Below are 23,540 nucleotides of genomic sequence, written 5' to 3' on the forward strand. Positions count from 1 at the left end.
ATTTCACCGATTTTGTTAAATGTCATGTCTTTCATCAAATATTATTAATATTGAATAATTTGATTAGTATCATTTAAATATTTTAACAATGTAGGTTCATTGTGAGTGGCATGGGTCCGATCCTATGTTATTAAGGATGCGGATATTTGGAGCTTTGATCCGAGAGAAATTTTAGTTGGATCTTACATAAGATTTTATCATTAAGGCCAATAACGAGGGTTGTCTTTGCAACAGTGGCTTATTTGAAGCAGCTCCATACTCGCAAAATTTGGTATGAGACAGAGAGTTACTAGAGAGAAAGTGCGTTGCCATAAATAGTTGTGATTTTCGTTTCATGCTCCTCGTTCTGCGATTGTATCGTGAATAGTCATTTTGGATCGTTTGACAACTAAGAATAGGTTGCTGCGTAAAGGGATAGTTGTGGATGAGATTTGTGTGTTGTGCAGGGTTGAGGTTGAATCAAGGGACTATTTGTTTTTCGCATTCCCCTTCTCAGGGGTTGTGTGGGCCCCGATCCTTGCTTGGCGTGGTGTTCGAAGATTGGCGCGAGAATGGAACCAGGAAATGACTTGGATAGCAGACTAGCAGTTGATTTGAGAGGTAAATCCCCTGTCACCTTGCTCTTGAAGGCTGATAGGAATGCTTGTAAATATTACATTTGGGAAGAAAGAAATATGAGGTGTTTTGGTATTGTATCTAGGGACGAGACTGAGATTCTCTTGTTCATGGGTGGTGTTTTTGGCAGGAATATAGTGAAGCTGACCCTTAACCTACAAATGTGTATAGCATGGGGGTTTGAGATCGAGTATTTCTTTTGATTCGTTTATTATTGTATAAACTGTAGCAACAAGTTGTTTTTTTTGGATTTAATACATATATTTTATTTAAAAAACATTTTAACAATATGATTGAAAAAAATTAAAATATCGATGATCATATGAATTTTTATAATTAAGTGATCACGAATATAGTTTACCTTAGATTAATTTTGTCACTTATAATTAAAATATTGAATTCCAAAGTTATTAATAAACTATGAGCATGTATATGAATATAGTAATTTATCTCATGACATGTATTCAAAAATCAATTATTTTTTATGAATATAATAAGTTTAATTATAGTTGTAACTTCTCTTTTACTCGTATAAAAAATCAATCCTCCATTTCATTTCACATTGCTATGGTGTAAAATTGAAAAGGAAATTGAATTTAGTGAGTGGACAAGATTCTTCTAAATTTCTAGAAATGAACCAATCATTCACGTTCCGTCCAAGGGGGGGGGGGGATGTGAAAATGTCCAATTTTCTGCCCACCACATATGTCCAAGGGGCTAATTAATTTTTCTGTTGAAGAAAAATACCTATTGGGGCGGTTGACATTCTAGAAAGAGATCACGTTCATGTCAAACGATAAATAACCATATTTCCCATTAGTGATCAAAATATAAGCATATTTGATTTGATTTTATTTATAATAGCATGACTTATAAATAAATTAAGATTTTTTATTAGTATAATCTAATTACTAATTATAAGATAATATTTATTCATAATATATTTTAGTTATTGACAACGTACACACATCGAGTAGACACAATTATTCGAATACATTACTTTTAGAGAAACAACTTTTTTTTAATTAAAATTACTTAATGAGTTCAAATAAATCCAACTTGAAGGAATTGACATATATTCATATTAGTTTGCTTATTCCTCAATAACTTGGAGATAGGCCGAAAATTTGGGTGTTTTTCATTTGTTCTTGTTGTGATTTGTGAGTGCAGGACCCGGTATAACTAAATTGGGTTGGGCCTTATCCATTGGGTCGGGTCTACTTTTCTTTTAGAGTTGGGTGTAGGGCTGTTCATTCGGTTAAAACCGAACCGAACCGAATTAACCAAACCTTTTTTTTCTTTAACCGTTAACCGAACCGAATAAATTTCGGTTAATTCGGTTAATTTTTGAATTAACCGATTTTTTTTTTTAAATTTTCTAATTTATATAAAAATTAAATGTTTTTTAATTCAAGAAAAGTTTATAATTAATTTATATAATTATAAAATAAAAAATTCAGATAAATTTTTTAATTAATTAATATTGATTTAGGTTTAAAATTTATTGAATCTTAAATTATAAATTGGGTTTTAAATAGTTTGAGCTTAGTACATATGTTATATATAATATATTTAATATTTTTTAATTAAAAAACAGTTTAATTTAATTTAAATAATATATAATTATAAAATAAAAATTTTATATAATTTTTTTTAATTAATTAATATTGATTTAGGTTTAAAAGTTATTGGATCTTAAATTATTAATTGGGTTTTAAATGGTTTGGGCTGAGCTCATATGTTATATATAATATATTTAATATCTAATATTTAATTTCGGTTAATTCGGTTAATTAACCGAATTCGAACCGAATTAACCGTTAACCGAATTCTAAAAATTTTCTTAACCATTAACTGACAAAACTAATTCGGTAACCGAACCGAATTAACCGAACTAATTCGATTCGATCGATTAATCGAATTAGTTCGATTATTTGAATACCCCTAGTTGGGTGTTTTAAATAAGCCCGATAAATTAACGATATAAATTCAATAAAAGGGGCCTTTATATTTGTAAATATATATCTAAAATATTACACAAAATACCATGAGAAAATAATTATTGTGTGAATTTATCATATTAGGTCATCTATAAATGACGTGAGAAGCAGAGTTTATGAAATAATCTTTTTATGAGAGAGAAAAACGAATAAACATGTGGAAGTTTAACTGGGTGACAAATGTCAGTCAATAAGGTTCCGATTGTACCGACCAAAAGAAATTTGCTTTGTTTTTTCCTTTTTAGTTAAGGAAGAGTCAAATCCTGAACCGCCACGTGGTATCCTCTTGCTTCAAGCAAGTGGTTGCTGCTGCAGGCGTTAAAATTAAAATTTGAGTTCGATATCAATCAAAACCTAAAAACATCATAAAAACATTAAATTTATATTTTTATTAAATTTATCAAATCGTAATAAAATATTGATTTTTTTATTGAAATATTAATATAAATTCAAAACCTAAAAACATCATGAAAATTTAAATATTTAAATAATTAAACTGACATAGAAATACATTACATAAATAAAATCAAAATTAAAACCCACGATCTTACTTGATAATCAGTTTAAAACGATTTTTATATGAAATTAAATTTTGAGAAAAAAAGTGACAGATGAATTCCAAAACTCCATCACGGAGTCATTTTCGTCAGATACCGAGTGAACGCCACGTGGAAGATCATTTGGCATAGGCACCTTCCAAGGATAGGACAGCACTGTCGTGACTTTGAATGTGGGGAAAATTGTGCAAATTTTAATTTAATGATTGAGATGGAAATTGTGGACCCAATTTACATAACAACTTTTAATTTATAATTAGAAAATGAAAGTAGACATTAGCTTGTGAATTAAGGCGGGCAAATAAGAAAATGATGGGACTTTAGCTTAATTTTGAAGATGTAGGAAATAATAGGACATGTGTCTAGCTTGAAAATGGACAAATATGGTTTGCCTAATCTTTTGGTACATGCAAGTACCCTCAATTATTTAGCATTTTTATGCAAGCAAACCACCTTAAGGTTTGATCATACATTAACCTAACTGTATTGAACATTGGTCAATAGGCCAAGTTATGAACCTTGCCTACTTTACATTACTGCATACTCTCTCAACCACTACTAGCATAATAATAATGATTTTAATATTATTAATATTTGAATATAATTAATTATGTATTTTCAGTGATAAAATAGAAAGTTATTATTCTTAAAATATTCAAATTTAAATAGTTATTTGTATAGAGCTAGGGACGGAGTATGTGTATTGTTAATAGTATGAGATGTTTAGAAGTAACTGTTCATAATTTTCTTAACTAATTGACAATATACATGCATGCACAACTGCTCGAATTTGGATCCTCTAGGAAGAACAATATTGTCTTTATTACCAAGGTTATTAGATGAATTCTTCATATATTGTATAATAATTTATGAGATTAAATATGTTTAAGTATACAATATTTTTAAATTTAAAAGGAAAAAATATTTAAATAATCTAAATGTTATAAAAAGAAGTAAATATATTAAAAGTAAATTTCCAAAAGTTATTTGAAATAATAAAGAGGCTTGCATAGCCTTTGGCCAACCAGCTTCCTTTTCCTCGGTATTCATGAAGAATTCATGTGATGTTGAAGAATTATATATCACCCCGTATATATAAGCCCTCCAAACTCCAAAACAAAATACAGGTTTACAAGGCCTTTGGCGTGAAGCCGCTCGCAATCCGCCCAAAGAGGTTGCGAATTAGGTTTACAACACGACCGAGAGAGAGAAAAATATGGATCAAAACAAGAGCAGCAGCAGCCATGAAAATATCGTCTTCAACAACCGAGCAGCTACAAGAGATGAAGATGGATACAATAAAGGTGTTCCGGTTCATATCCAAGTGATGAAAATAAAGAAAGAGTTCGAAAAGATCAAGCACCCATCATTGCTGGAAGCGGATATGAGACGAGTGCTCCGGGAGATCACAAGGCAAAGGTCTCGCTCGCCTTTGGGCTTAGCCGAGACACCCATTTCTGTTGGGAATTGATGGACCGAGGTTGAAGAAGAAAAGAAAGAGAAAAGGTGTACTTCCAAGGTTTTTAGGATTTGTGTCTTTTGTTTTGAGTTTTTCTTCTCACAGTTACGCCGCCCCTGTATCTGGGACTTCGGTCTATCCATTGTAGATATCATGAAGTATGATTATGGAGAAAGCACCCTCTCTCTCTCTCTCTCTCTCTCTTCTGTTTCTGTTTTCATCTGTTAATAACTTTAAGGAACCTGTTCTTGTTTCAAACGAGATGAACTCCCTCTGTTTATGGACCACAGTTTGGTTTATAGCAAATCACCCACATCGCCCATGTATCATACATTTCCAAACGTGTATACCAATTTCAAAATAAATGATTTTGATCATTGTAAATATCTTAAATTTATTATTCAAACTCTTCAACTTCTACTATTATTTTATTTACGACACTCATATTCCATATATAATCGCGTCTTATCCTTCTAATACAAAGACAAAACGTAAAAAGTAAACATATACCCATGTCTCACAGTTTCGTCGATTTGTGAGTCTCGTTTCATTCGAATTTATCATCTTTCGATCCGATTTAATATTATAATATCATATTTTATTTTTAAAATGTAGGTCTAAATTGAATTAAAATTTAAGAAAAAATATTTAAGTTGAAATAATAGTATAACTAATCTATTTATTTAAAGATAATTATTATAATATCTCTGTTTCTATATATTTTTTCAAATATATCCTTATTTTACTTAATAAAAATATGAATTATACATATGCGGTGGATCCAATGTATGCTTTTATCATATTTTAAATCAAGTGAAACTTTGTTAAACCCAAATCGAATCAAGTGACAGACAAAATATTATACTCAGATTGAGTTCGGGTGGGCTAAAATTCAATCCGACTCAAATCATGCCCATCCCTATTTATGACAAACCTAAATATCAAAATTCTAAATAGAAAAAAATATATAATTAAAGATGGACATGGAATAGAACAAGTTAGTTTTCTTTTATTGTTTTGATTTTAATTCAAAAACTGAAGGCTTTTAATTGATTTTAACCATTTCCGATGTTTCACGATGTACAGTCTCAAACTCATTTCGAATTTTGAGACAAAATTCATTTATGACTCAATTGGATTCGAATATTTATTTTTCATTTTTGTTCGGTAAGATATGTAGATTGAGATATAAAGAGATAAATATTATAGTAATTCTCTAGATCGAGTTGAATTCTTTTATCTTATATTCGGTTCAATCCAACTTAGGTTCTCTCCGATTTGTTCTAAACTCGAATTTAAGAAAACTCAATTTTATAATATTGGATCAAGTTAAACCTATATGATTGGAATATCTTTACTGTTCCTACATAGAATATATATAATATCTTGTTACACAATGTAAAACTCTTTTTGTTTTATACAGATTTGAGACTATTGGATAAGTGAAAATAGATTATTAAGATTAATAGTAAGAAATTAGAAGATATTTACTGAAAAAAAACAATAAGTCAATTTCAACCATCTATTTTCACATCCAATTGTCCTAAATTTGTGTAAGACTAAAGAGCTTTACATCGTGGAAGTGGATCTAACCCATATATATATAGGGATAGGATCATGATACACAATGTAAAACTCTTTAGTTTTACACATATTTAAAATCGTTAGATGAGTAAAAATAGATGGCTGAGATTAACCGTAAAAATGGGAAGATATTCACTGGAAAAAAACGAATCAATCTCAACTATCTATTTTCACTCATCCAATGATCATAAATCTGAATAAAATTAAAAGATGGATGAAACACAATTGTAATATAATGGTATAGAAGCAAAACGGATGCACCAAATATAACCACCAGGTAAAAAGAAACCAAAATTTGCCGTAGACGAAAACATGTTAAAATGCAGCACGAAACCATAAATAAAATGTATATGGGTGATACCAACATAGATGACAAAAACCCACAAAAAGTGCCAAATAAACAGCAATTTCCATACGACATAAACCAGTGTGTTGGTCTCCTTTGGATAACAGAAACTTCGTCCTCTTGGACAGTGTCTCATCACATCTATAATCACTGGTGGTCACGCCACTCATTCCATGTCTTCTGATTGTAGAATCAACACCCATCCTTCTACATTATGTTTAAATATATTTTAGTTATAAATATTGAATTTGAATAATTTAAGATGAACCGAAACGATTTAATTTTTACATATTAAGAAGATATAAAATTTACACTAAATGAACTCATCAAGTGATAAAAGATTTAACACCTAAACATTGTCAAATTAACGCTAACTGCAGTGATCAAAGTGCAAACGATTTAAAAGTTTAATGACTAATAAAAATTTTCACTCATATTTTTTCTTACCCCAATCTTAATGATTGAGGCGTAAAGGTTCATTTTGTTCGATCTCCCTTTCGGGAACGACCACTATGGATCAGTTATCAAACACTCATTGACATAAACTTTACCTTTAAACCTATGGCTCACATGTCAGAGTAACAAATCATTGTGGTCTCACTGTAGCTTCCATCTGGAAGCTTTTTACAATTGGTCGTCGATACAACAACAACAACAAAACCCAATTCCCATATGCAATGGGGTAAGGGGGAGGTAGGGTAGTAGGCTGCCCCCAACGCCAGGTTGAGAGTAGCTTCCGTGGAAGACCTCCGGCAGTCAGAAAATTAAAAATATAGATAAAATGCAATGCATGTATAAATAAATACATAAATACATAGTTGTACAGTATTCATATGCAGTCATTAATATCATTAATATCATATGCGCGTCTGTAATGGGCAGTAATCTTTGTATATAGACAGAAACATAAGAACCGACTAAATTTAAAAGTGGAGAGAAAGATACACAGAAGTCAAACGATAGCAAGGCCAGTTCTAAGCCTTCATAAATACCAATAACAGAAACGGATAAAAAGTAGAAGTTATGTAAATTACTACAAAGGCATTAAAAGAAGACAGAGATGATGCACCTTAGAGATGTGACCCACACTACTCGACTATCCTAGTCTTAAGTCTCCATACTTTCCTATCAGAGGTCATGTCCTCGGTAAGGGCTAAATCCATCATATCAGATCTCAAGCAGTCTTCCCACTTCCGCCTTGGTCGTCCTCTCCTTCTGGCACCGTCGACTGTAATCGACTCTACCCTCCTGACCACATCAGATGGTAGTCACCTAAGGACATGCCCAAACCACCGTAGTCTTCCTTCCCTCAATTTCTCGGAAACAGGCACCACCCCCAAGGACATCCTAATAGCAGAGTTTGTTGTCATATCCCACAGAGTCCTACCGCATGTCCATCGAAGCATTCTCATTTCTGAGGCCTCTATCCTCTTTACATGATCCTTCTTGGTTGCGCAACATTCAGATCCATACAATAGTGCTGGTCTTATTGCCATTCTATAAAATTTTCCCTTAAGTTTTAGAGGTACCTTCTTGTCACACAAAACTCCAGTAGCGGCCCTCCACTTTAGCCATCCCGCCTTTATACGGTGTGTAACGTCATCATCTACACCCCCATCTTTATGTATCATAGACCCTAGGTACTTGAAATAATCCTTTGAGGGGAGAACGTGTCCTTCTATGCATACTTCTACATCGTCTTCGTTTTGGTCCCTACTGAAGTTTGAACATAAATACTCTGTCTTATCAATATTGATCCTTAGACCTTTTTCTTCTAAAGCAGTCTTCCAGTTAGCCAGTCTACTATTCAACTCAGATTTTGTTTCAGCCACTAGGACAATGTCGTCAGCGAAAAGCATACACCATGGTACACCGTTTGGTGTCGCACAAAAGATGTCGTCCATAATCAAGGCGAAGATGTAAGGGCTAAGAGCCGACCCCTGGTGGAGTCCGATTTCCACCGGGAATGCCTCGGTGTCGCCAACTGTAGTCCTGACGTATGTAGTAGATCTACAATACATATCACGAATCGTCCGGATATAAATAGTTGGGATTCGTCTCGTTTCCAAAGTCTTCCAGATCGTATCGCGGGGAACGCTATCATAAGCCTTCTCAAGGTCAATGAATGCCATGTGAAGATCTCTAGACTTTTCCCTATATTTCTCCATAAGTCGTCGAAGTAGATGAATCGCCTCCGTGGTAGACCTGCCTGGCATAAAGCCAAATTGGTTTTCCGAAACCCTAGTAACTTGTCTCAACCTAGCCTCTATCACCCTTTCCCATAGCTTCATGGTATGGCTGAGTAGTTTAATACCTCTGTAGTTACCACAACGTTGGGGATCTCCTTTATTCTTATAGATTGGTATCACCGTGGACTCTCTCCCCTCCTCTGGCATCTTGGCAGTCTCTAAAATAATATTAAAGATGTTGGTCAACCACTTAACTCCCTCTTCTCCTAGGGCCAACCACACAGTGATAGGAATTTGATCAGGACCGACAGCTTTGTCCCTTCCCATCTTTCTAAGAGCCATTTTGACTTCCTCAAACCCAATCCTACTTGTAGGGCAGTCATTGGCCGATGTATGATGGTCGGATGACCCATCAACGGTACTTTCTCTACAGGGAGAGGCACCGTCATTAAATAAATCAAAGAAGTAATTACCCCAAACCCTCTTAATATCATGATCTTTCGCTATAAGAACACCATTGTTGTCCTTAATAAATCTAATGCTACCTAGATCCTTTTTCCTATTCTCCCTAGATTTTGCAAGCCTGAAGATGCCGTTTTGTCCTTCCTTGGTGTCTAATCTCTTGTACATTTCCTCGTATGCCTTATCCTTTGCTTTAGCCACCGTTTTCTTGGCTTCCCGCTTTGCCTCCTTGTATCTTTGTTTAGCTCTCGACCTTTCTTCGTCATCATTGCATTGTAGAAACTCCTTGAAGCAAGTTTGCTTTGTCTTCACCTTAGTTTGGACTTCGTCGTTCCACCACCACGATTCTTTATGTTCCTTGGCCTTCCCTGTCGACAACCCCAGGGTGTTTTTGCCCACCTCTCTGATGGAATTTGCCATATTTTTCCATAACAAATTTATTATTTTTTTTATTTTTTTATAATTTATTTTTATGTTTTCTTTTTTTATTCTTAATAATTCTGTCTTTTTGGCATTTCTTCTTCTGTCTTTTTAGCATGTCTTCTTCTGCCTCTATGACACGTTTTCGTTGTTTGGTTGTTGTTTTCGTTTATCTTTTTTTCATAGCTGGATTTGATATCGTCACGTCTGATCAAGATGACACTTATTTGTTATCATTTATGATATTCCCTGTTTCGGACTCTCGGATTGAATTTGGATATGCGATTTGTATTCGTGGATAGTATTTTCACATCACTCGATTCTGATTTACGGTTTATCGATAGTCTTTCAATAGCTTTATTATCTTTTTGGTTCGTTTACCGATACAGTTAGATATATTAATATTTATCTCTTGTTCAAGTTTATTTGGTTAGGATTTTTAACCTTTTCCTTACATGGTCATTGTGTGATCTTAAGTGGCTAGTTTTCTTGTGTTCTTAAGTAACTAGTTTTCTTGTGTTTAGGAAAATATTCTTATTATATTATATGTTTAGTTTATTATTTTAATTTGAATATTTTTTTATTTTTAATAAAATTAATGGTTTCTATAAAAAAAAAATATAAGCATGATCCACATATAACAGATTTTAAATTTTAAATTTAAATTTTAACTTATAACTGATTTCTATAAACAGTGGAACTCGAATCTATATATAATATTTACCTAATTATTTATAATACGTCCATTGAAAATAAGTATTCATGAGCCGAGTTGAAACCCGGTTCCAAAAATATTTTCAGGCCTTGGCCCAAGCTAGGCCTTTGCTTGGCTAGACCAACGTATTTTTAAAATATAATAAGATATTAAAATTTAAAAATTATAATTACATTCAAATAAAATATATTTTAAATTATTTACGTTTTAAACGGACCGGGTCAATTTATAAGTTGAAAATTCTATCCAAATCCAACTCGTGTTTAACAAGACTGATCATACAACTCATGGGTAGATCTAATAGTAGACATAAGATTCGTTGTAAATCAAGAAACTTGTTTTAACCATAATAAAGGCTAAAACTTGTATAGAAACGTGGTTTTCTTATTTACAAAACCAAAAAACCAACATAAGGGTGTCCATAATTGCCAAGGAACTTCGGAAACTCCCTCGAGAAGCTGTTCGAAACACCACCAATTCCATCACCACCCGATAGCCTTCCTCGCCCTCTTCAACTTGCCTGGCCAATATGTAACAAGTGAACCAGGAAATGCTCAAAAACAGGTTGTCTCTGTGATTAGCAATTGCGGTTGCATTTCTGGGGCAATTTTATCAATAGCTTGTGTGGTTGTGGGAAAAGGGAGTTCATGTACGGCTGTCACTATAACCGTTCTCGGGATGCCGATTCCTTTTAAATCTGAGTATGTTTCAATGTTTTTCGGCATATACCAATCCCTATCAGTTGCTACGTCTACCAGTACAACATCCCAACAAAAACAAATTGCTCTAGAATTAGAAATTCCCTTGTTCTATAAAGATTGCTACTAGACAGTAGACACAAAGGGGAAAAGGAAAGAAAAATTCATTTCTCCCTCTAATCCATGTGGGATTTAAATTAAAAAAAAAATAACAGAACCATATGATTATATCCTGTTTACAAAGGAAAAAAATAGAATAGCCTGAAAAGCCTCTCCAAGCTTACATCCAGAACCCAATTTTGCACCATCCCAGCCTCCATGAGTTTAATGGAAGCAAGCTACCATGATATACAATTTTACATGCTATACTTGGTATCACCTCTAGCTCTGCCATCTCGAGATAATACTACAAAATGACCCTGAACTATTCTTAGGCCACAAAAAGCACCGGTGAATAAATTGGCAACTACCCCGGACCTCGTTTAGATAATGTTGAAGGCGGCATGTTTGAGGCTGATGTTGAAGGTTGCTGGGATTCTTCTGCCTCTGGCCCTTCCTGCATAGAGAAGGGGAGAGATGACAAATTGATACTCATATAGGAAAACCATAGAAGACGTGCAAACAGAAAGATGCACTTCATGAAGAAAGATAATTATAGAGTTTGACGCCAACTCTTCTTACCGAAAACCTGTACTATACAATCATCCGCACTAATGAGAAGCTCACATACCTTTGATAAAGAAGAGGAACTTTTTCGTGCTTGTGCTTGTGCCTGTGATTTTTCAAGCATGCGGTGTTGTTGCTGCATTTGCTGAAACTGTTGCAGCCTTGAAGCAAAGTTAATTCCATTATGCAAATTCCCATTATCTTGGCTTATGTTACCATCCTCTGTGATTTGGGATCCACTGTAATGTAAAATTTGGTTGTATGAGTTGCCTGATGATGATGCTCGTTTGAGTTGATCACCATTGAAGGAGTATGAAGGCACAGCTTTCAAACGAGTCCGCAAGATCTTGAATGCAGCACTTTGCTGTAGTTAAATCAAAGGGTCAATATTATTTAACAACGAAAATCTAGCACACAATGCATGTGCATGTGCGAGGGTCAGTTCGTGACAGTCACTAAGAAACTCACTACAGATGTCCCCTTAAAACCAATCAACCATATCCCCACATCGATGCTGGAGTATAAGACAACATTTGACCTGTTTGATGAGTCAAGTTGTTTGCAATGGCATCCATATTTTAGGGTTGGGACAGGGGTACCAAGAAAAGAAAGTAGCACAGACATACCTGTGGAAGCAACATCAAAAGACCATACAACGCTTTCAGCAACCATGCATATCTTCCTGCTTCAAGAAGCTGGAAGTAAACAAAAAAAGGATCAGCTAAATTTAAAAGATGAACACGCAAAATAGGGGGGAAATTACTTATAATAAAGGTACAAAAGCAACTACAACTAGTGAATTCACAAAATCTAATATATTTTGGCATGGTAAAATGAACAGCAAGATTCAAACAAACTTTCAGCGCACAAGATATGTGCCAATTTGGGGGGGGGGAGTTCTAAGTAGAAAAATAATCATAAATAAAGAGAACACATGCAATATTACAATTCATACAACTCAAGCATATTAAAGATATTAAAAGGACAAGTGAGGCCCTAGTTAGCATTTATTAAGGCACCTGCAATCTAAGATACGTGAAGACAGGAGTTTCCAACAAGCGAATCATTTTATCAAGCTGAACCAAGAACTTGGCATTAATATCTTCCTCAACCAAGGACTGAATCACGGAACTTGCATGTTGGTATGTCTATCAAGAAAATAAACTAGATTAACAACAAAAGCAGATGGTCCAACTGCAGCCAGCAACATGAAAATAGAGGGATTGGCTAACCATTAGAGTTTAGTTTCTTACCTGTGCTAACAAACAAAGACTTATGATCGCCATGGGTGAATGGCACCATGAAGCATACAAAGAAACAAATAAATCTTTTCCAGCAGCATTACCAAGTGACTGTTTTAAAAGTTCCCGTAGCTTTGATAGCTCAGAAGAAGTGAGTAGAATCAAATTTAAAGCCTGAAACACAAAGGAAAATATATATATTTCAACGAAGAGCATTATCGCATTAATTTAAATCCTTAAATACAAGACAGAACCTGAACCATAATGCAAGCAAAATCCAGGTCTGCTTCTCCCTCTAGTATGGTGGATAGCTCGCGATAGACAAGTTCAGCATCCAAGAGAACACAAAGTCTACGGATTATCAAAGCACCACGCCTAAGAATAAGGAGAGTAATTTGCAAAAGAAAGCGATGAGACACATGTACAAAATTAGAAGACAAGTTGGTCACATAGCCTATATAAGGGCCCAACTCAACAAAAAAAAAAATCAAAATTTATAACAAATTTCATTTAGAAATAAACAAAGTGCTTGAGGGACCTAGAATTATACCTCTCCAGCAGAGAATGATCAACTCGGAAATTATGCACCAGAAAAACAACAAGCTGGCGGAAGTGTAGGGGATCTTGTGCTATGCACGCATGAATCTCGAGAACCAGGAGCACAACCTGATGGCAACATCAAAATTGCATAATAAGTTGGCATATATGATAACTCTCCAAAAGCAAGATATTTTTGACCTATTAGCTTGTTCTTAGGTAAATCCAGATTATTTTAGTTGATTCTGCTAATTTTCTGTGATAGTGTTTAAATTTCATTTTTAAAGTCATTGTTCATATTATTTTGTTAGATTTTGAATTAAGGTCATATTAGTATATAAAAATTTCTAATCCAAGCCTACATTGTAGGAAAAAGAGCCTTTGAATGAATTAAATTGAAGAGAAAAGGTACAATTATTTTGCAGTTTTGCAAGCAACATTTCCATCAAATCAGGGAGTTGGCTGATTTTCAGAATTTAGAAATGGATATTCTTCAATTTTAGTACTGAGAGATAAGATTCACTAAGATGCATGCAGAAGTGGGTCCAAGGAAGGGAGTTCGGTTAAAATTTAGGTTCAGTTATCCTAGGAGGGTCAGATTAGGAAGTGAGACTATCTGCAAGCTCTGGTTGGAAGCCTAGGTTATTGAGAGAAATCCTAGGTTATTGAGAGAAATCCTAGGTACCTTATAATTTGAGAGCCATCAATGAGTTTGTCAAACAATAAGATTACCCAAGTTGATCAATTAAGATATAAATCCAAGTCACTAATCAACCATACTTCCATTCTAGTTTCTGAGTTAAGTCTACAATTCAATTTAGTTAATCGTTAGTCAATTGTTTAGATAATTGTAGAAATTAGTTTCATTCATTTCTGTAATCTGCTTTCATGTGAGCTTATAAGGAGATCAACTATCTTTGGCAACTGAAGCTTTAATTAGTTAATTAGTCTCGTTTTTAGGAAGTACAAATTGTAGAAATTTAATCTTCCTATGGGTTGATCCTCAAAATACTACTGACATGGGGAGTAGAACCTCTAGCAAAGGCAAAACTCTTTCTAGGTTCTTGAAGAGACTATAAGGATACGGCCAACTAAGTTAGCTAGGGCCTAGGAAGTTTCAATCGCAGTTTCATCTAGGAAACAACATAACACATAGAGGGCACATCCTGTTGTAATTATAGTAATACAAATATGCAAAACAAGAATGAAGAAAAATAAATTAAAAACTCTTAATGTAATCATTAAATATGAAACACACAAGCAGAAGCAGAAATATACCTCATCAGAAGAGTCAGATAGAGCTTTCAAAAGGGTGTCAAATATTTCATTTAGAAAGCACAAGACCTGATTCAGTTAGAAAAAATTAAAATCATGCACATTTGAGAAACACTAGAATCAGAAACTGCAAATAAATACAACATGCAAATTACAAATTTTACACGAGGTCATACACTTTTTGTTTCAATTTATGTTGAAATTATCATGCTGTTACACAGGCAATGTGGTATGTTTGATACATGAAAAGATTTCAGGTATGCAACATCAGATGTGCATCTAAGAAAAGTGCTAACAATAGTCCAAAGAAAGGTCAATTAGATGCTATGCATATCCATGTACCAAAAGAAGTCAAAAGCTTTGACTTTGGCAGCCAGCAATATCTCATTGCGGACCGTTATGTAGTCAAGTTGTATTAATGAAAAAAAGGCTAGTGGAAGTGTGGAACTTTAATTCAAACCTTTTGTACTTAGCAATTAGCATCTACCTGTATTTTAACAGCCACCATCTTCAGTGTTTTTTACTAGGACTACAAACATCTTAAGCACCAATGCATAAAGTGATAGACACTCCTTGTTCAAAAGGAAGATAAATAGAAAGTAACAACAACATGAAAAGCAGACACCTTCAATGTGTAATTTTAATAGATTTGAGATTTATTGCAAGGAATTTAAATGCTTAAACAGTAATACAAACTTGGAATTCAAAGAAGTGTTTGGCAAATAAGATCACTGACAAAACAAAGTATGTGAAAACACACACAGCCAGATGTAATAAAAAATAACAAATAATCGCTTCCTCACCTCAGCACGATGTCTGTCTAAAAGGGTTGATATCCAGTGCAAAGCTTCAATTCTAGTGGCTTCCCACTCACTATCCAATTGCCTGATCAGTCAAAGAAAATAGCAATTACTACAAAATCACTACACAGTGAAGTTATTTCAAGAGTAAAATAAAAAAAAATCACCATTTTAAGCACTTTTCAGTATATCTTCAAAATACAGAAGGGGAATATATGCTGATGGAAGTGCAGACTACTAGTAATATTTCAAAACAAGCACTTTTCCCAAGTAATAAAAACTTACCTCCTTGCAATGGAGAGAACGGCCCCAACATCAAAACCCTCTGCTGGATCAGCCTTGATTGAACGAAGTTCCTCATTGGTTTCACGAGCAACCTAATATAAAAACATCAAAATAAAACACATAAAGGAAAGAACTCAAATGAGTTTCTAAAAGACATTGCAAAAAGTTATTTAATATTCATTAAGGAATACTATAAAAGAAATGGGCTTACCACTCTAATTTTCTCTTCTTTATCAGATATGCAGGGGAGAATGGCTCCCAGTATGTCAGCATAGTAAGGAACAAGCTGGTCTCCACCTAGTTTTACAAACTCGTTTATCTGTCCAAAGAGAAAATTAAATTAAAATTCTATGATGTATGTGAAGGTAATGGAATAATTGATCTTAGAATAGAAAGGCAAAAAAATAGTATGAACAAATAAGTTGACAAACAGAAGAAAGAATCAATTATCAAGATTATTTTCCTCTTTTCTGCTATAAAAATGTTCCCCATCTATGGCTGCATAAAGTCAAATGCTACTAACCCAAGTGATAGCTGTTAACCGAGTGAATTCATCAGGAGAAGCTGCCCTTTGCACCAATATTTCAGTCATGCGGCCATAATCTACAGACTTCAAGAGTAGCACTGTTCGAGTCAGAAAATTACAAATGAACAAAACATTTCTTTTTATGAGAAATACTTTGTAGTCTGTAATGATATATAATAAATCCATAGGCCTTTTGAGTAAAAAGGTTGATGTAATCAATTATGTTATGCCCATAAAAAAGCGTAAAACAGAAAATCTCAGCATAAGAAACTTCAAGACAAGTGGCCATGGAATTAATACAACAGTTAAAGAACATTTTAGTAGAAATCTTACTGGGGAGTTTTTAATCTCTTGGAGGAACTCTGAAAGTGCTGAATCAGCTTGTTGCCGTATTTCACGACTAGAATCACTTAACATATTAAACAAACCTGAAAGTTGTCAAGAGCTAATTAATTAAAATAACTTCTCCTAGGGAAGTAGTACATTGGTTTAAAAGACACAAGATTTTATTACCATCGAGAAAATCAGGGAGGAAACCCAACATGTCAATATCCGGGACACTATCGAGTACAGTTATCCATCCAACCAAAAACTGGCGGACATAGGGATTCAGCACATTCATACGCTCTCTTAATAAAGGTATAAATTCTTCAATACTGAAAGACATACAAATAATATTATAAAGATATAACCCAGACAGTTCAAATGAGACCTCTAGATAAAACAAGATTTGTGAGGTAAAATTGGAAGGGAACACAGCATACCTAAACTGGTCGCTTTCGGTAACAATGTCCTGTTTCACAGTAAAAATAGAAGGGCAATAAATTCCCATATTTCACATAAGTAGATGCCAACATTTAGATGAGAGAGCAATTATTAACCTTGACAAGCCTATCTAAAAGGTGAGCAGCACTCTGTACATTGGGATCAGAATCAGCAGATAGCTTGCATAATGCATCAAATATCTGATTAAAGAATATGATAAAATCCCCTCGGACAACCTGTAAAGGACGGCATATCCTGTCCACTATTAGTAAAGAAAACATGAAATTAGAAGAAAACATAGCCAAACCAATCATCTTTCACCTTTGCAATGTTATATAGAGCTTCACATGCATAATATCGCACTCTGCTATCTTGGTCGGATAAAGAATTAAGCACCGACGACACAATTTGCTGGCAGATTGCATCAAGAGCAAATTAATCACTAAATTTATTAAGTGATAATGAAAAAAAACCCATAACTCATCTCAGGTTATAAATAATAATTGCTTTCTTATTAGCAAACAAACACCGAACCTGCATTACAACCCTAAAATATTACAATCAAAGGACATAAGTCTTTAAACCTTGAGAGGTAATCTTTTTTTCTTTTCTTCTTTTGAAAGACTTTAGAGGTAATTCTTGGCTCTTGAATAACAATACCATGGTAAAATTCTTCTAAATGTTTCCAAAAGATTCAAACATGTTAGCAGAAAGCTACTAGAGGCAAACTAGAGCTTACCTCAAGATGTTGGGCGGCTTCGGAACTCAAGGCAACAGTGGCAGCAGCTAAACCAATCAGTCCTCCCTACATAAACACAGCACCGGAATTTAACAAGACTAAGCAAAAATTCAAATTAAATGGATTGAAAAAGAAGCAAATTTTTTAAAAATTCGCAAGACTATTCGTCGTCCACCAACCTTACGGTGATTGGCTTGTGAAGAGTAGGTAAATTCCTTGGCCAACAGATTGATCACCGCCGATATCTTATCATGATCTCCCGCCGATGCCAGCTGTTTCACGATTCCTTCAATCTACGAAGTCATCATAACAAAAAGGTTAAGCAACTCAATCATTGCAAGGAAAAAAAAAGAGGACTAGAAATTGAATTCCACTGAAATACAACAAGAAAAGGGAAGAAAACCTCAAGAGCAGCATTTTTGCGCTTCTCGTAAAGCTTGTCTGAGAGATTACGGAGAACTGACGCGGGAATCACGGAGATTGCGTCAGCCATAGCAGAAAATTAAAGAAAGAAGGAAAAATATCTTTCGATAAAATCAAATCCGTTTCCTAATCTTTTCAACTTCGAATCTGAACATAGCTCTCTTTGAGTTTCCTTTTTTTCACTTCTTTTCGTCCTTGAAGGTTTCCTGTTTGGATCGACAAATGGAAATTAAGGGCAAATTCAGATCTGGTGAAATTTGCAGCAACGAAGATATACTCTGTTATTTTAAAGAAAATAAATGAGAACGGGATTTTCAATTTTTTTTCTTCTGAAATTATTTTTAATATTTGATTTTTAAAAAATAATTAATCAATTTTTGAGAGTTTGGATTATGTCGTTTTTAGTTTAGATAAAGGGTGTCCGAAGTGACGTGGTTAAAGTAAAATGACGAAATTACTCTTCAGTCTTTCGATAACGCTTTTACTGTTTGCAATCCAAGCGTCTCATAGTTTGATAAGGTGTGGGCAAAATGGTAAAACTGAAATTACATAATGATAGAAAAAGTGGTACTTTTCCACCTAATTCTTACCCATAATACTTATTTTTGGATTTGATTAAATCCACTTTGTCTTAATTGGTGGATTAATCCACTATTAACGTTTTCGATGAGGAATTCAAGTGGATTTAATAAATGTATGATGGTTTTTGAGGATTTTTACTTTTTAATAGAAAAGTATAATAATTTCCTTATCACAGTGTATTAAGTTTAGATGAAAGTAACCTTTGACTTTGAATTCGGATTTTTTTATTTGGTCGTTAACTCTTTCTTCTATTCATAATGATCCTAAAAATATTTAAAATAAATCTATTAAGTGACCTTAGTGGTAAAATAGAATATTATTATCCTTTAATGTCTTAAATTTAAACAATTGTATCTACAAGATGTGTTCACATTATCGATAACTAAGAAAAAAAATTATATAAATACTGCCATATAATTTTTAATAGTTTTGTTGAACTACTGAGTTTTGATAATTCATATGATGATATAAGGTTTAATAATATTATCTAATTGAACTAAATTTTCAGTGATCATAAGTTACAAAGATCAATTTTTCACAAATTAGAGGTACAAAATTCTCGATTTTCGTAAAGTAGAGGGATTTATTTAAGAATAGACCTAAAAACTAATAGCTGCCCAGACGCATTAGAGGAGGAGAAGCTGGATATGGTGAAATTCATTGTCGAAGATTCACTGATTCTATTCACCAAAAATAACATGATTAACAATGAAAAAAAGTATTAGGTGAACAATACAGAATATATGTGTGTGTGTGTGAGTTAAGCCATTAAATTTTCATTCTACCAATAATGAAGCAAAGTACAACAACAGGCGCAACATTTGAAGCATGAAAATCAATCCATTCTTAAATGAAAAGAAAGGCTAAAGATATTAACCAGAGGTGCTGCTCTCCATGATTTTGGTTTTCTACTGTACATATGCAGAAAGTATAAACAACTGGATTGGATTCCGACATATGGGGATCGAGTATCTGACAATCTGTTTTGTCCTTTCATACTTGTTCGGTTTCCTTCAAAATATTGTACTTGCAGAGAGGGCAAATTGCATTCATCTTCAGCCACTTCACGATGCATGTTGAATGAAAATGGTGGCTGCATGGGAGAGCATGGAGGTTCTCCCCGTCGTCGTATGAGCATAGACATATACAGCATTCCTACAAAAGAGATAGAAAATGGACAATGATAGTACGTTAATCAACCAAAGGAGTGTTCTTTCTAAAATATGTATTGACACAATGGACATCAACAACAAGGAAATCCAAAACAAAAGCACAAAACTCGACCAATTGCATTAGACTCATTGGCTCGACTGATCAACTAGAGGGACACATGGCTGCCTACCAAAACCCTACCCTTCACCTTCAGGTCATAACTCGCATTGGATGCTCATAGTCAAACCCAAATGGCACCAGCAACCAAGTGGATGTTCAACCCCTCAAAACAAGGACATCCACAATTCTGCTATGAAACCTGAATCAAAGCTCGACACGACGAAATCTAAAAGCTCATCTGACTAGTACAAATGGCCCTCAAAGGGCTATCCAGATAGGCTATTTTCTCTACTTCTTACCCTTACTCTGTTATTTTATCCTCTTTCCAGAGACCAAACTCCAGCACCCTTGAACTCCTCTCTCTATTTTGCAGGCACTTAAACCACCCGAACAAATGACCACCTTTATCTGACTGAAAAATTACGTAGGTTGTAAAATATTCAATGTGAACTCAGACAGAGGTTTTTTATTCATCAAAAGAAAACAATAATATAGTAAGTCCATCTGATCACTCATCAAATTATTACGAGGCACGATTGTTTGCTGTGGAATAGCCTTTAAAGATTGAATGTGCAAGACAGGAAGGGAATGAGGCAACAATATTCTGATGGATCAACATAATTGCGAAAAAATACAGTAATTCCATGATAAAGTTGTAACTTACGGCATCCTCGGGTAAGAGTATTCGCTCATTTGCCAAATATCCACTGCTTGTTTCTGTGGGAACCATTTTTCCTGCCCCTACGCAAGACTTCTCAGCATTGTTTATAATCTGATATTTATATTTTGGAAGTATACTAAGATCTGCTTCTGATGCACCTTCCTAGTCAATAGCAAAAGAAATGAAGATGCCATCATGCTCTGACCAATTTGTTTAAAATTTCTGAGTCAGTGTAACTATTAAGTATTGTTTTTATACCTGCCCCACAACAGCATAAAGAATTGCAATGATGCATGGCAAGCAGCAACATAAAGCAATCCCAATCAAACATGCCAAAACAACACAAAAGATGGCAAATAACACGTCAAATGCCAGAAAAACCACAGCCAACCTGCATATATCAGAGATAGAGATCCTGAAGTCGTTCTTGATTACACCGTAGTACAATACATGTCACAAATAATAAAAGACAAGAAAAACCAAAACATAGAAACTATATTGAAAATCTGGAATGGCTGCCTTTTTCAGTAAATTGGTAAACGAATTCAGAACACTGAAATCTCCTTGTATAAATTTCTGGTCTCCATCATATCAAAGTCGATATATGCTACTAATGATAATGAATATATCAAAACTGACAAATAAGTTGCTTGTCAAATAAAAAGATTGGTTAAAGGCATACCAGTATAAACGTGGAGCACTTTGCAGAAGGATGTCACCGCCAGAAACTACCCAATAGAAGCCCACTATCCACCAAATAAATGATGCCATGGTATTCACTGATTCACATCGTTTGGTTACACTGCCCATTAACCATCAATTCAGTACGAGAATAATAATTCAAATATCTTACATCATGGTCTCTAGAACAGATAAGAAATGCAAAATCAAGATGGAAATACAAGAAAAGTTTCACTCAAATGACAGCATGGTAACAATTTTTACATCTCGATCAATTGGATTATACAATAATCAAAATAAATAACTACCAAACACTACTATATAGTGTCAGTAAATCAGTTGGTATGACGAGTTACACATCAACTCAATTCGTACAATCCGGACTTGACACTCATATCTTGAAAGGGAATTCTACATATAGGTCATTGATTTCCATCAATCCATTACCTGCTTCAAAAGTCATGTTCAACCATTCGATCATTAACCCAAATGAATGCCGCAAATCATTTTCTTGATGCTCAGCATCTCACATAAAAGGAAATAGATTACGGTTCTTGTATTTGAGTCGGGAAGTATTCGAGTACCTAAAGTGGACCGATTTGACCCACTCAGATATATTCCATAAGTTTCGGAAATTCTGCTCACCTTGAAAGCAACACTAAAAGGATAGTTGTAATCCAACCAACTATTTTCCCGCGAACACTCAAAAAATACCATTACTGGAACAAATGACCAAACCAAAAAACCCTTCAAATTCCCTGAGAATAACTATAAAGATCAAACTCGCCCTCGTCTAATTCAGCTCAAAAACCAATAAAATCCCAATTGAGCTTGAATCCTCGTCCAATTTAGTACCAAAAGAAACAATGCTTTCACCAATATTCTATTACTTAAAAAGCATAAAAATCATGCTCCGATACAAATTTGGTTAAAAAGAAAGGCCTGAATCCATTTCCGAATTCAACTAAACCAATAAATAACCACTCAAAAGCATCAAATTAAACACACACAAAAACCCCAGATTGACTTTAGCTTAAAAGAATAAGACGCACATGAAATTTAAGTCAAACTATAGTAAAATAACTGACCTTGGTCGATCTGAACCAATCTCATCTAATTCATCTTCACTATCATTAGCATCTCCAGCAGCAGCCGTATCTCCTCTCTCCTCATCCCTAGCAGATGTTCTTGTAGTGTTCCTTCTCCTGTACTCCAACCAAACCAAAACAACATGCACCAAGCACTGCAAAGCATACCCACATATCCACAGTCTAATAGGCGTGTTAGGCCTCTCATCCATCGTACAGATCAGCATCACAATCGACACCACCACGAACGCCGTGTTCCACAACATATCCAAAGCCACCACAGGCTTAGAGTACCCCCAGTCCGCTCGCCTCTCCTCCAGCTCACGTTCCGCCGTCTCCCTGACCAATATGGAGGCGCCACGACGTCCCGTGACCCGCCCCAACATAAGCGCCAGCGTGGCGGGACGAGCCGCGGGTGCATCGGGCTGGCGGGAGCGGAGGAGAGGCGCATGAGGGTCAGTTGCCGACGCAGTAGTACTCGTTCCAGATAAATATGGAGAAGACATGTGGGAATTTCGATATGGCTTTTTTTCTCTCTCTAATTTTGAAAATCTCTGGGGTCTTTAGATGGAGAAATTGAACATAATTTAACTATTTCTTTTTCTCTTCTTTTGTTGAAAGAAAGGAAAGGGAAAGGGAAAGAGAAAGAGAAAGAGAAAGAGAAAGGGAAAGGGAAAGGGAGAGGGAGAGGGAGAGGGAGAGGGAGAGGGAGAGGTAATTTTGAATGGAAATGGAAAACTATAGAGTAATGTTTGCGGGTGAAGAGAGAGCTTCGAGTTTAGTATTTGGACTTTGGACTTTAGCTGTTGAGTGTTAGATGCTAAAACCGTTCTTTTGTTTTGTTTTTGTTCGTTGAAACTTGAAACAGGTTATTCGGGACGTTATTAATTTTGTTATTATTTAAATAATAAAATTGATAAAAAAATTAACATAAATATTATTATTTTTATTATT

General features: G+C 34.5%; 2 protein-coding genes across 3 annotated transcripts; both read right to left on the reverse strand.

Annotated features, from left to right (window-relative positions):
- Nucleotides 1–11,187: 11,187 nt before the first annotated feature.
- LOC120134124 (protein VAC14 homolog) lies at nucleotides 11,188–18,552 on the reverse strand. 2 transcript variants are annotated; one of them, XM_039150599.1, is made up of 20 exons: nucleotides 18,283–18,550; nucleotides 18,059–18,172; nucleotides 17,880–17,945; nucleotides 17,462–17,551; nucleotides 17,257–17,376; nucleotides 17,140–17,168; nucleotides 16,889–17,031; nucleotides 16,709–16,803; nucleotides 16,373–16,459; nucleotides 16,061–16,168; nucleotides 15,850–15,941; nucleotides 15,568–15,649; nucleotides 14,768–14,833; nucleotides 13,503–13,618; nucleotides 13,207–13,327; nucleotides 12,965–13,126; nucleotides 12,731–12,859; nucleotides 12,338–12,406; nucleotides 11,776–12,075; nucleotides 11,188–11,601 (listed from the first exon to the last, which is right to left on the reverse strand). In XM_039150599.1, the coding sequence occupies exons 1-20, from the start codon at nucleotides 18,370–18,372 to the stop codon at nucleotides 11,512–11,514; spliced, it is 2,169 nt and encodes a 722-aa protein (XP_039006530.1). In that variant the 5' UTR covers nucleotides 18,373–18,550; the 3' UTR covers nucleotides 11,188–11,511. The 2 variants fall into 2 exon arrangements, with proteins under 2 accessions (XP_039006530.1, XP_039006531.1); XM_039150600.1 differs by lacking the exon at nucleotides 11,188–11,601 and having other exon boundaries at nucleotides 11,936–12,075; nucleotides 12,250–12,406; nucleotides 18,283–18,552.
- A 1,161-nt stretch (nucleotides 18,553–19,713) lies between these two features.
- On the reverse strand, nucleotides 19,714–23,183 carry LOC120134125 (E3 ubiquitin protein ligase RIE1-like). The gene is made up of 5 exons (XM_039150601.1): nucleotides 22,587–23,183; nucleotides 21,500–21,619; nucleotides 21,076–21,208; nucleotides 20,821–20,979; nucleotides 19,714–20,039 (listed from the first exon to the last, which is right to left on the reverse strand). The coding sequence occupies exons 1-5, from the start codon at nucleotides 23,090–23,092 to the stop codon at nucleotides 19,878–19,880; spliced, it is 1,080 nt and encodes a 359-aa protein (XP_039006532.1). The 5' UTR covers nucleotides 23,093–23,183; the 3' UTR covers nucleotides 19,714–19,877.
- Between the last annotated feature and the right edge of the window lie 357 nt (nucleotides 23,184–23,540).

This window comes from Hibiscus syriacus, unplaced genomic scaffold, assembly GCF_006381635.1.
Source record: "Hibiscus syriacus cultivar Baekdansim isolate YM2019G1 unplaced genomic scaffold, ASM638163v2 tig00110597_pilon, whole genome shotgun sequence".
In the NCBI taxonomy this organism is placed as follows: Eukaryota; Viridiplantae; Streptophyta; class Magnoliopsida; order Malvales; family Malvaceae; genus Hibiscus; species Hibiscus syriacus.

Bases quoted from the DNA above. Each gene is read 5' to 3' on its own strand.
- LOC120134124 (XM_039150599.1), bottom strand. From the start codon at position 18,372: ATGGCTGACGCAATCTCCGTGATTCCCGCGTCAGTTCTCCGTAATCTC. The intron at 16,804-16,888 runs GTAATAAAATCT...GACAACTTTCAG, and splicing joins CCTCCCTGATTTTCTCGATG to GTTTGTTTAATATGTTAAGT. The intron at 13,328-13,502 runs GTATAATTCTAG...CCTTATTCTTAG, and splicing joins GATCATTCTCTGCTGGAGAG to GCGTGGTGCTTTGATAATCC.
- LOC120134125 (XM_039150601.1), bottom strand. From the start codon at position 23,092: ATGTCTTCTCCATATTTATCTGGAACGAGTACTACTGCGTCGGCAACT. The intron at 21,209-21,499 runs GTATGCCTTTAA...TGATATATGCAG, and splicing joins AGTGCTCCACGTTTATACTG to GTTGGCTGTGGTTTTTCTGG. The intron at 20,980-21,075 runs GTATAAAAACAA...GCTATTGACTAG, and splicing joins TTTATGCTGTTGTGGGGCAG to GAAGGTGCATCAGAAGCAGA.